The sequence below is a fragment of the Manihot esculenta genome, chromosome 17 (assembly GCF_001659605.2).
Source record: "Manihot esculenta cultivar AM560-2 chromosome 17, M.esculenta_v8, whole genome shotgun sequence".
Lineage (NCBI taxonomy): Eukaryota > Viridiplantae > Streptophyta > Magnoliopsida > Malpighiales > Euphorbiaceae > Manihot > Manihot esculenta.
This window is the reverse complement of record NC_035177.2, coordinates 30,548,931-30,560,851: the sequence shown is the minus strand read 5'-3', so window position 1 is coordinate 30,560,851 and position 11,921 is coordinate 30,548,931. Positions and strand designations below refer to the sequence as shown.

Below are 11,921 nucleotides of genomic sequence, written 5' to 3'. Positions count from 1 at the left end.
CGTGATTTTCATTCTGTTGATTATTCTTGAGCTCTACACTCAGTGTATGATATGTAATAATAATTAAATATTAACAATTAATTAAAATTAAATCGATATGAAATCCATAATAATTACTATTTATTAAAAAAAATGTATGGTAAAAATTTTTCCAGTAGAGTGAGAGACCAAAACACGGTGTTTCCAAAAGTATCTCAATAATGTCAAGTCTCCTGTGAAGAAAAGCAAAAGAATAATAGCGTTGCGAAGCACGTGAGGGGAAGCATTTGGGTGACGTAGCGTGGAAACATTTTCCAAAGCTCAAAATGCCACAACCAATAGCATATAAACACGTGTTTGCCGCGTGAATCTCTTACCTGCTCGCTGTCAGCAAAAACTAGAGCTAATTTCCATACGCATTTAAATGTATAGATTTTTAATAAATAAACAAACACATATCAATTAAAATTATAAAAAAAATTAAATTAGTAAAATTCTATTAAATAGATATACAGAAATATAAAAAATAATGTATTTGCTTCGTGTTGGGCTTTTGTTTTAACTTTTTATTTTTTTCAAAAGTGTTTCCATTACTTAAACCTCATAGACATAACATACAGAAGGAGCTATTAAATAAAAAATTACATTTATATGAACTTTCAATTGCACACATAAAAATTTATTTTTTTATTTTTTTAATTTGTAAATTTTATAAAAATATAACTATTAAATCTTTTAATTTTATAAAAATAAACTATTTAACACTTAAAATTCCTTTAATCTTACATATTATTACAAGAGATCTTGCGGCTCAAGCTGTTTTCCCTGCTTTTTATGTGTTTTCCCTGCTTCTTCCATATTATTACAAGAGATCTTGCAGCTCAAGCTTGCTCCTTTTTAACTTCTGCACAAATGGGTATGGCTCTTTAGATCTCTCTAATCTAAATCGCCATAGAGCTTTCCTTCTTTTCTGGTTAATGGATACTTTTTGCGCGTCAAAGCCGTAATTACATAGAGCTTTGAGTCGAGTTAAAGAGAGAGAGAGAGAGAGAGAGGGAAAGAGAGACAAGAGAAGGGAAGAAAAAAGACATTGCTTCCCGTGTTTTCCATGTCTCAACTCTCAATCCTCATTAATGTTATGCGTGCAAGCTATGCTTAAATCTTAAAACTCTAGCCTCCACCATTAGCCACCGCCGTCCACCACCTTAAATTGAACCACCTCTTCCCCTCCTCATTTCTTGGTCCTTAACGGTTTTTATTGTCTTTAAGCTTCTTCATTCTTCAATAACCTCTCCTTCTTCTTAATATCTCTTTTGTTTATAATTATTTATTGCATATTGCTTTTCCTTCTTTATTAAGAATACCCATCACCACCTTTTATTATTAATTCTCTCTTTCTGGGTCATCCCAGTTTTGACAAAAGGTTCAAAATTGAAGCTTTAACTTGTAGCTCTCTCTATCTTTCTCTGGGTTTTATTTGTTTCTGCTCAGGTTTCAAATTTAAATCTAGCATTCCCCTTTGGTTGTCAGCTTTTTTTACATTTGTATAGCTTCTACTTCTTGGTTTTGGTGAGGAGTCAGTTTCCTGTTTGTATTTTTGTTCTTATGAAGTTTGCTGGGATAGGATCTACTTTTCTTCTTATTAATTAATTCAACAAATCCATGCTCTTTATTCCAGGAGTTTTCAGTTTTCACTGATACATAAAAGTAATTGCCCTCTCTTGTTTTCAAGGATCTACAATCAGGGGTGTTCATAAAAATCAAGGAAATTTCAGAGCTTGCAAAGGGCTGCAAATTGAATATCTAGCCTTTCTTGTTTAGATCTCAATTGTAGTCATGGGAGGCCATGTAAGCAAAAAGCCAGCTGAAGCATCTTCAACAATTAATCTAAACAGCAACCTACAATATACAACTGAATTGAGCTCATATGAGGCTGCCTGCAGACTTGATGAAGACTTGCAATCATTTGACACGACTCTCCAAGTTCGTACCAATCATGTTTTAAATACTCTTGCTGGTGGTGTTGAAGTTCGAGCTCTTTCATTCGATTCCTTGAAAGAAGTAACTGAATGCCTGTTGGAAATGAATCAAGAAGTTGTTAGGGTTATATTGGAATGCAAGAAAGACATATGGAAGAATCAAGAATTGTTTGAACTGGTAGAGGAATACTTTGAGAATAGTTTGCAAACTCTGGATTTCTGTACTGCATTGGAGAAGTGTTTAAAGCGAGCCCGTGATAGCCAGTTGTTTATAATCGTGGCACTTCAACAGTTTGAAGAGGAAACTGAAGCTGGAGGGGATCGGTATGTTAAAACATTGGAGGGATTGAAGAATTTCAAGGCATCAGGGGATCCTTTCACTGAAGAATTTTTTCAGATCTTTCAATCTGTGTACAGGCAACAGATCTTAATGCTTGAGAAGCTGCAATTTAGGAAGAACAAACTTGACAAGAAACTGAAATATATTCATGCATGGAGGAAGGTTTCAAGTATGATATTTGTGGCCACTTTTGCTTCTGTGTTGATTTGCTCAGTTGTGGCAGCAGCTATGGCTGCTCCTCCTGTTGCAGCTGCTCTTGCTGCTGCAGCATCCATCCCATTAGGCTCAATGGGGAAATGGATTGATTCACTGTGGAAGAACTATGAGAATGCTTTGAAGGGACAGAAAGAGTTGATTAGAACAATGCAGGCGGGTTCTTACATTGCTATAAAAGATCTGGACAACATTCGAGTTCTGGTCGACCGATTGGAGATTGACATTGAAGCACTGATGATAAATGCAGAATTTGCAATTGAGGAAGAAGCAGTGAAGGTTGCAATAGAAGAGATTAAGAAGAAGCTGGAAGTGTTCATGAAAAATGTTGAGGATTTGGGAATGCAATCTGATATGTGCAGCCGAGATATTCGAAGGGCAAGGACTGTAGTTCTGCAGAGGATCATCAAGCACCCCATCAGCTAATTCTACAGGGTTTCATTCCATTACTCTGTTTAGGCAGCAATATGATTATTGATTACTAGTGCTATTAACACATTTTGCATGGTTCAGTTAACATTTCGTAATGATGTGGATTCATCACCTGAAAGTTCCATCTGGAATTCCAATCTGAATTGTATATTAAGCATCAATCTCACTTTGCTTTTTACAAGTCTAATAATTAAAATTCATTTGTAAAACGCCATTAAACACGTGTCACCTCTTATCACCCTTATTGGGGTCAAAGCACGAATGTCTATACAAAATCAACACTTGTGAACTCTAAACCATATTAAAAATCTAAATATTAACACGACTCTTTTATTAAATATGTATCATATGATATAGTAATATTAATATAATATAAATAAATTTTTTGACATGATAAATTTAATATAATTTAATATAATTTAATATATTTGACACGTTTTAACACGATATAATATTATTTAGTTTATATATTATAAAACAAGTTTAATATTTATAATATTTTTAAAATTACATATTTATTTTTAACCTTCATAAATTTAATAATATATTAAAAATATAAAACTTAATTATTTAATATTTAAAAAATTGAGATTTTAATATTTAACAAATTAATATTTTAACAAAAAATTTACAAGATGATATAATATTATATAAATATGTATATTAAATAAATTTTTAATAAATAAAATAAAAATAAATTATAAAAAATTAATATTTATATTAAATAATATATTTTTTAATAATATAATTATGAGTCGGTAAATAAAAAAAATTGATAAGTCACGTATTGAGCTCTTGGTACAATAATATAATATATTATAAATATATCAAATCGAATTAAAAAGTCGATCTATAATTCCATACAAATATTATCATGTTATAAACAGATTAAAACAATTTTGATATTAATATAAATAAACTCAATTTTACCTCTTAATTTTTTATATTATTTTTATGTCATATTCACGAATTATGTCTAAAATTGCCACCGTAGACTCAATTGGATAAAAGAAAACTTTGGCTTTTTGATGAAGATTATGACCAAAATTTTAAGTTTAATCGTTAAATTTATTGTAATTATAATTGATGATCTGAGATCCAATAGAATAGGGTTTTACAAGGGTTTTGTATTACTGAATAAGGCCTCTTTTTCCTGAGGAGGGGACTCCTCTTTTATACATTGTCTTGCTTGCTGGTGACGTGTAAAGGCCTCTCCAGGATTGGGCCACGCGTCTCTGCCATGCGGATTCGGAGGTACTAGGGTATCAGCCGCCTGCTCCATGCGTAACGGCCTCTGATTCTCCTCGTGCGTACGTTCAAGCGGATCTGCCAGGCTGTCTGGTGAATATTATTTTGGATCCTGGGTTGGGCCGAAAGTTGGGCCGGACGCTAAGCCTGAGTGAAGAGGATGGGTCGAGCCCGGCCTTGAGGGTTGGATGAGCCCGGCTTGTTATGTACATCAGGTATGTGGGCCTCTACGTCATGGGCTTTGGGCTGTGGTCAAGCCCCTGGCCCGGGAGGAAGGAATCCAGCGGTCATCAATTGCCCCTTCACCTTCTCGGCGGTTATTGCTCCAACTGCCGAGGGGGTGAATACCAAGAACTTTTATGATCGCGTCTGTTCGGGTTCAGGTGCCTTAATAACATCCTTTCATCTTTCAGTCGTTGCGTAGTTTCTGAATTCTATTTGCTCTTTTCTCTTTCTGTCTTTTTTTTCTATTCTTCTTGTCCTCTGCCGCCTTTGCTTTCTTTTTTCTTTTTGTCATCATTATCTGGACATCTCCTTTCTTTCCTTTTCCGTGAATATCTTTTAAGAATCTGACATCACTGGCTTAGAGTCTAGTGTAGCTCTGCCTTGTGCTAAGTCCTCAGGCTCCGAGTATATATCAGTGCCAGCTTTTCTTCATTCTTGAGCCTTCTGTTGAAATGAGAAATTCTTGTTTTATCTGTGGCAGGTCCATTCGACGCCTTCTTCAAACAGATTGCCTTGTGCCCTAGAGGTTTGCTTTGATTTTGCTCTTATTATCTTAAGGGAGAACTGTTTCTGACTTGTTTCTGTTTTGAAACTTTTTGCAGTTCCTGAAATAAAAATGGGTCAGTTCAAAATTCTTGACAATTTGATGTTACCTCTAAGGCGTCTGGATGGTGCATTAAAGATCCTTCTAGTATGGCAGTCGAAGGGTGGAACCATTCGGCAAGCTGCTGAAACTGCTTTACCCAGATCGTCTGGCCGGCCTCCTCCTTTGCTTGTTGTCCGGGCTCCAAAGAAGTTTTGGGCTATTGAGGGGTTCGCTCTAACTTCACCTTTTTCCGCAGAGAAAAAGGGAATTTCCTCGATGCCCCTGTTGTCCTCTTTTGATATAAATGGGAGTGGCGCCGGCGCTCAGCTTGTTGTTCTTTTTGGTGTGAAGTACCAGTATTATTATTCCCTTTGGTGTGAAGTACCAGTATTACGTGGGACTGAGATCTGCTGCACTCAGTCAAGTCTCCCGCGATTTCTTCGAATGTGTACTTCGCGATCTCTTCGGAGCCATAGCCCGAAGACTTATGTTTTTCATGTGTGGTGCACGGCCGGCATACAATATCTGAGCTTGTTCGAATGTACCGTGCATCACATTCGGGTAACCGAACGTTTGCCCAGGGGGACAGTGAGAAATGCTTATGGGAATCAACTTGTTCAGTTCCCCTATAATAGCGGGACAGATCTTGGCCTTTTCTGAAAAACTCACATTCCGAGCTGCGAGAAGTTCTCCGAGCTGAAGACTAGAATAGTAGGGTAGGTGATAATCGTAGATGATGAAGTATCTGGATATGTAAATCCTTTAAGGATAGTCTTTCATCCCGTAATGTAGGCCTTTGTAACGTGCTGTAATGTACTTTTCTTTTAATGAAGTTCTTGTTCTGCTCTCATGCTTAAGCTGTTCTTCCTTTATCATGTGTGAAATACTTTAGATTGCTCGCCTTATAATTTTAACCAATTGAGCTCTGTCCTGCTTTTTTCCGAGCTGATCTAACCATATCTGCGAGCTCTGATGAGTTGAATTCCGGATCCACTTAGCCAACTGGACTTTCAAGTTTCCGAACTGGACTGCCTGACCGACCTATGAGCTCGGTCTTTATCTTGATGAATTGAGCTTTGAGTCTCCTTCATCCGGCCGGGCTCTCAGGTCATGTTGTCCGGGCTGGACTAACCGACCTGAGAGTTCTGTCTTTGCTTAGTGAAATGGGCTTTGAGTTTCCTTTAGCTGACCGAGCTCTCAAGTCGTGTTGTCCGAGCTGGACTAATCCGACCTCTGAGCTCGGCTTCTGATGAGTTGAACTCTAAGCTCTCAGTTCTGTATGATTCCGAGGTGCTCTTGGCGCCTCTTTCCGATCTCACATCCTTTGTTTAATAACGGTAAATCAAATCTTATAACTTTTTAAGTGATGAGCAAGTCTGACCTTTATCATGCTCCCTTTTGCTTGTACTTTTGAGTCTTTTCATGACTTGCCCCTCTGTTTCCTCGGCATTTACCATAGGGATGGTAAAGTAGTAGGCTAAGTTGCTCTGACTGATGAGTTGGGCCTGTATTATATGGATGGCGAATGGGCTTTTAAATGATGGGCTGTCATCGTGTACTTGGCCCTTGATAGATGTAGGTAAGCCCAGCGATCATCCTTTTGCCCCTTTACCGTCTCGCCGGTTATTACCTAACCGTTGAGAGGGTAAATTTCGAGAACAATTAATGATCGCGCCGCTCCAAGACAAAACTGTTCAGATCAACGCCCTGCCTCATAATTGCCTTTCTTTTCAAATTCCTTTTGTCTTTTGAAGAACTAGCTCTTGTCTGCTCTCTGTCTTTCTGCAACTCTTTCTACAGTTTTTCATCCCATCGCGTTCTCAGGTACGCTTCTTTGTTCTTCCATGGCAAGTTCAAAGCTTCCTGATGTTTTTGACCTTGAGTCGCATATTACACCTTCCAACATAACTAATCACATTTTCCGGAGGCTTTTAGATACTCCGTTGTATCTTATTCGAGCACCTCTTCCAAATGAGAGGGTAGTTCTTCCTTACCCTCGTCCTCCTGGTTTGGTGGATCCCCAAGAGGTTCGTAGCATAGTGTTTTTCCTGAAGCAGAGAGAATTTGGTTTACCGTTTCCTTTTACCCCTTTCTTTGTCGAGGTCTTTGAATACTTTGGGGTAACTCCTCGAATGTTATCCCCAAATTCCATTTTATTCATGTCCTGTTTCGAGTCTATCTGTTTGGGTTGGGGTTTCGCACCTACGGCCTGTCTGTTTGTCACTTTTTTCCGCCTGGTTAGGGCGAAGCAAAACTTCTATTACTTTTCCCCCCGTAATGGGCTGTCTCTTCTTACGGGCTACAAGGATTCTATAAAGGGATGGGTAGAGAATTTCCTTGTGGCGGAGTTAAAACTAGGGTCCTGCCGATCGTGGGATGTGGACCTAAGGTGGGGGGAGATCTTTCCGGGCTGCAACGATCTGCCCGAATTGAGTCTTATTGAGCAGGTCGGGCTGCTTCGACTGACTTCCGTTGAGAGGAAGTATGATGTCGAGAAGTGTATGTTTGCGTCCAACCTTAGGGATATCCGGGACACGGGTATAGTGCTTTGTCCGGCTATTCTGTTTCTTCTTTGCTCATAATATCAGGAAGTATGCTGACTCTTTATAACTTCTTGTTTCTTGCAGCTTCTGAGGTTAGAATGGATGGCGTCAAATTCCCCAAGAATTTTGACCTGTCTCGGGAGAACATGCATGCAATTTTTGACGCCTTTGGGGATGGGCGTTCTGTAACTGAGATTGCTGCAGAGCTGGCTCAGGCCGCTTCCTCCAAGAAGGTCAGCCGACCTCCCGTCAAAGCTTCTTCTCGAACTTCCAAGCCGAGCTCTCGCAGCATCAAATCAGCTCGGCCATCTAGCCATGGTGGGTCGAGCTCAACCTCGACGCCTGCTGAAGGGTCTAGATCCGTTTCAGCCTCTTCAGAGGTCGTGAGGGAAACTTCCCTGGCTATTGTGGAGCAGACCCAAGCTACTGAACAAGTGGGGCAGAGTGCTGCCCATTCTACTGAGGGGATGCCAGGGGGGAAAACTAAGTCCCTTGTTGAAGACAATGAGACCTCTGGGACAGGGATGGAGGTCATCCTCCTAGAGGATCAAAGCCCAGAGGTTTCTGGTGAAGGTGCCCCTGCCCCTGTGAGGACTGAGCCTGAGGGAGCTGAGGGCGTCTCCTCAAAGACCGGGGGCAAGCGTCCGACCTCTTCTGGAACGCCTGTCCCATCTCCTGCTCGGAAGAAGTCCAGGACTGCTGCGGGTCCTTCCCCACCTCTTTCTTCCATTGGGAAGGGGAAGGGTGTTTCTGTTGTTCCTTCGTCGTCCCCTGCTGACAACATTCTGGACCTGTCAAGCATTTCCTCTGAGTCTCCGGCCTCTGCTGTTGCCGCACTTCTCCGGGAGCGGATGTTCGGCGGGATAACAGAGGCTTCGGATCCTCGTCTGCTGGCCCTGACTGGTCACTTGGCCCGTTCTACCAAGGAGCAGGTGTCCTTCCAATCTCGCTCTCGTGAGGAGCTCGGATCCACGATTGGAGAAATGCTTCTGATGGAAAGTTATTTTTTTTCACTTCTCTTTGAGTTTGCTTTGTTTCTTTTCTTGACAATTGTTCTTCCGTACTAGGTGTTAGGCCTGGTTATGGAGGTGGATGCCCGTGACCTCTCTCTCCGGGAGTCCGTGGACCGCCGGATCGAGGAAGCGCGTCGCGATGAAAACCTGACTGCCACCAGCGACGCGAGGGGCCACCTGGCAGCCGCCCGGGAGCAGATCCAAGCTCTCCAAAGGGAGTTGCATTCTGCGCTGGAGGCCTCTAAAAGAGCTAAGGACAGAACGGCTGAGGCGGCAGAACATAGCAAATCCCTGGAGTCAGAGCTGTCTCGTACTCGCAGGGTTCTCCAAGAGTCCGATGAGAGAGCAGCTGAGGTGGAAGCTCGTTGTGTAGAGGTTGTGAAGCAGCTGTCCTCTATGACAGCGGCCCTTCAAGAGAGGGATGAGGCTGTAAGCCAAAAGGCTGAGGTCCAGCGCCAATATGAGGCCTTAAAGGTCGATTTTGAAGGGCTTCAAGATCACCTGAATGAGGTGAAGGCTCAGAGGGAAAGTACCCTAGCCCGGGTGGAGGTTCTTGAGCAGGAATTGGGCACAAGTTCTGAACGTATCAAAGATCTGTCTTCATCGGCTGAAGAGTTCAACCTTCGCCAACAACAGCTAAAAAATGAAGTCAGGGCTTTGGAACGTAAATGTTTAGCCCTGCTCAAGGTGGTAAAGTATGCCGAAGGGAAGGCTCAGCAAAAGCGTGAACAGTATATAGCAGAGTATCAGGAGTCTGATGAGCTGAAGGTTAAAATTGAGCAGGCCTGTGAAGCTCATCTTCAGGACTACAAAGACTCTTCTGAGTTTAAGGAATTTGTAGCTGAGGCTTGTGAAGAACATCTTGATGAGTATAAAGCTTCTGGTGAAATGAAACAGGCAATCTATGATAAGGCCTACTGCATGTATGTAACTGGCTACAATCGCGGTTTAAGAGAAGCTAGACAGGCTCCTGATATTCCTTTGGCCGAGCTTCGTAGGGGCGAAGTGGACTCAGATGGCGAGTCAGTGCTATACGGGGAGGATGATTGTCCTTTGCCCCGAGGAGATTCCCGGAGGAACATAGACCGGCCGTCTGAGTCTTCTTCAGGGGAGTCCGAGCTAGGGTCGGAGGAAGATGATCTTGATTCTGAGAAAGAAAGCCTCCACCTTGGGTCAGAAGTTGCCCCTACTATTAATGTTGAGAGCTCTGGCCCAAGGGACACCGAGCTTCCTTCGGAGGTGACTGTAAATAGAGATAATGCAGGCGAGGGTGTTCTTACTGATGTAAGTCCTTTAAGGACTATTTATCCTCCCTTCTCGCCGGAGAGATAAATTGTAACAGTCATGAATGAAATATCAGTTTCCTTCTTTTTTATTCTTGTTTTTTATATTTCTTGAAATTTATCTCTACTCTTCGTACTTGTGATGTAAACTACATATTTTCATTCATAAACTCTGAATTAATTTGAAGGTGCGAGCTCAGCTCGTGGCGGATAGTCTGAGAGAACAAATCTCGTACCTTTTTAATGGCGACTATCATGTCAGTTTTTGGCTTTTAGTCCTTCTTTCTTGGTTGTGATTTTGTATATTTGTTCCAAATAAACTGATTTAGGCTTTGATTATAGCTTTGTTATCCTTCTAAGGATTTCTTCATTTATGAGTCCTTCTATGGAGGGAGCTCGGCCTTTCTCTTTGGCCTTCGTATCTTGATCCTTTAAGGATATGAGTCTATCTGAGCTGAGAGCTCGGTCTTGGACCTTTGTGAATATTGGTCCGAGCTGGGAGCTCGACCTCTTCAAAAGCCAAAGTTTTGGTGTTAGCGTCTTTTTCGAGGTTGGGGCTTCTTTAGCTTATTAGGCCTTTGTTCCTTTTTTCATAGGTCGGAACCTGACTATCCGAGCTGGAAACTCGGCCTTTTTCGTTCGTACCTTGAATTTTTGCGAAGTCTATCCGAGCTGGGAGCTCGGGTTTTTAATTAACAAGCTCTGGGCTCTTCTCTTTCCGAGGTCGGAATTGGATTTTATAAGTTGTCCCTGTGGTGTGGGAAAAATTTTTTATTTCGGGAGGCTCTTAAGTCCTTCACCGACCTATTTTTGATTCTAGGAGATCTTACGGGATCCTGGTTTTCTTTGAATTTGCCGGACGACCTCGGGGCCTCGCCGGTTGTTTTTGATTCCAGGAGATCGTACGGGATCCTGTTTTTTCTTTGAATTTCCGGGACGACCTCGGGGCCTCGCCGGTTGTTTTTGATTCCAGGAGATCTTACGGGATCCTGTTTTTCTTTGAATTTCCGGGACGACCTCGTGGCCTCGCCGGTTGTTTTTGATTCCAGGAGATCTTACGGGATCCTGTTTTTCTTTGAATTTCCGGGACGACCTCGGGGCCTCGCCGGTTGTTTTTGATTCCAGGAGATCTTACGGGATCCTGTTTTTCTTTGAATTTCCGGGACGACCTCGGGGCCTCGCCGGTTGTTTTTGATTCCAGGAGATCTTACGGGATCCTGTTTTTCTTTGAATTTCCGGGACGACCTCGGGGCCTCGCCGGTTGTTTTTGATTCCAGGAGATCTTACGGGATCCTGTTTTTCTTTGAATTTTCGGGACGACCTCGGGGCCTCGCCGGTTGTTTTTTATTCCAGGAGATCTTACGGGATCCTGTTTTTCTTTGAATTTCCGAGACGACCTCGGGGCCTCGCCGGTTGTTTTTTGGTACCCGCTTTGGGGTTTTGTACAAGATTCAGGCTCATTGGCCTTACTGTCGCTTCGTCATCTCAGCTGATTTCGTGCCTAACTGAGGCCTTGTTTCATGTAGAACGTTATTCATAAAGATAATCACATTGTATAAACAATTTTTATTTACTCATGTCTGTCAAAATACAATGTTTTTCTTTACGAATATTTCAAGGAAAATACCTTTTTAGGTGCTGGATGTTCCAAGCGTGGGGCTCGGGGTTTCCTTGCATATCTTCGATTCGGTATACCCCGGGCTTAACTACTCTTGTCACCTTGAATGGACCTTCCCAGGTCGGTGCTAGCTTGCCTGCGGCTGCTCTTTTTCCTGTAGCTTCCAGGTTTCTTAAAGTCAGGTCTCCCACCTTCAAGCTTCTTTCTCTGACCTTTTGATTGTAATATCTTGCCGCTCGTTGTTGATAAGCAGCAGTTCGGATTTGGGCTTCTTCCCTAACTTCTTCAAGAGCATCTAGGTTGCTCCTTAATTTGTCCCCATTAGCGTTCTCACTAACGAATTGAACTCGATGAGTGGGGATCTGCAACTCAACTGGGACTACAGCCTCTGTGCCATAAGCAAGTGCAAACGGGGTTTCTTGAGTGGGCGCTCTGGGAGTGGTTCGGAGTGCCCATAGAGTG

At 41.9% G+C, this 11,921-nt stretch overlaps 1 protein-coding gene across 1 annotated transcript; it reads left to right on the top strand.

Moving 5' to 3' along the window:
- Window positions 1-784: 784 nt before the first annotated feature.
- LOC110604994 (UPF0496 protein At4g34320) lies at window positions 785-3,028 on the top strand. The gene is made up of 2 exons (XM_021743279.2): window positions 785-895; window positions 1,712-3,028. The coding sequence occupies exon 2, from the start codon at window positions 1,816-1,818 to the stop codon at window positions 2,935-2,937; it is 1,122 nt and encodes a 373-aa protein (XP_021598971.1). The 5' UTR covers window positions 785-895; window positions 1,712-1,815; the 3' UTR covers window positions 2,938-3,028.
- Window positions 3,029-11,921: the final 8,893 nt, after the last annotated feature.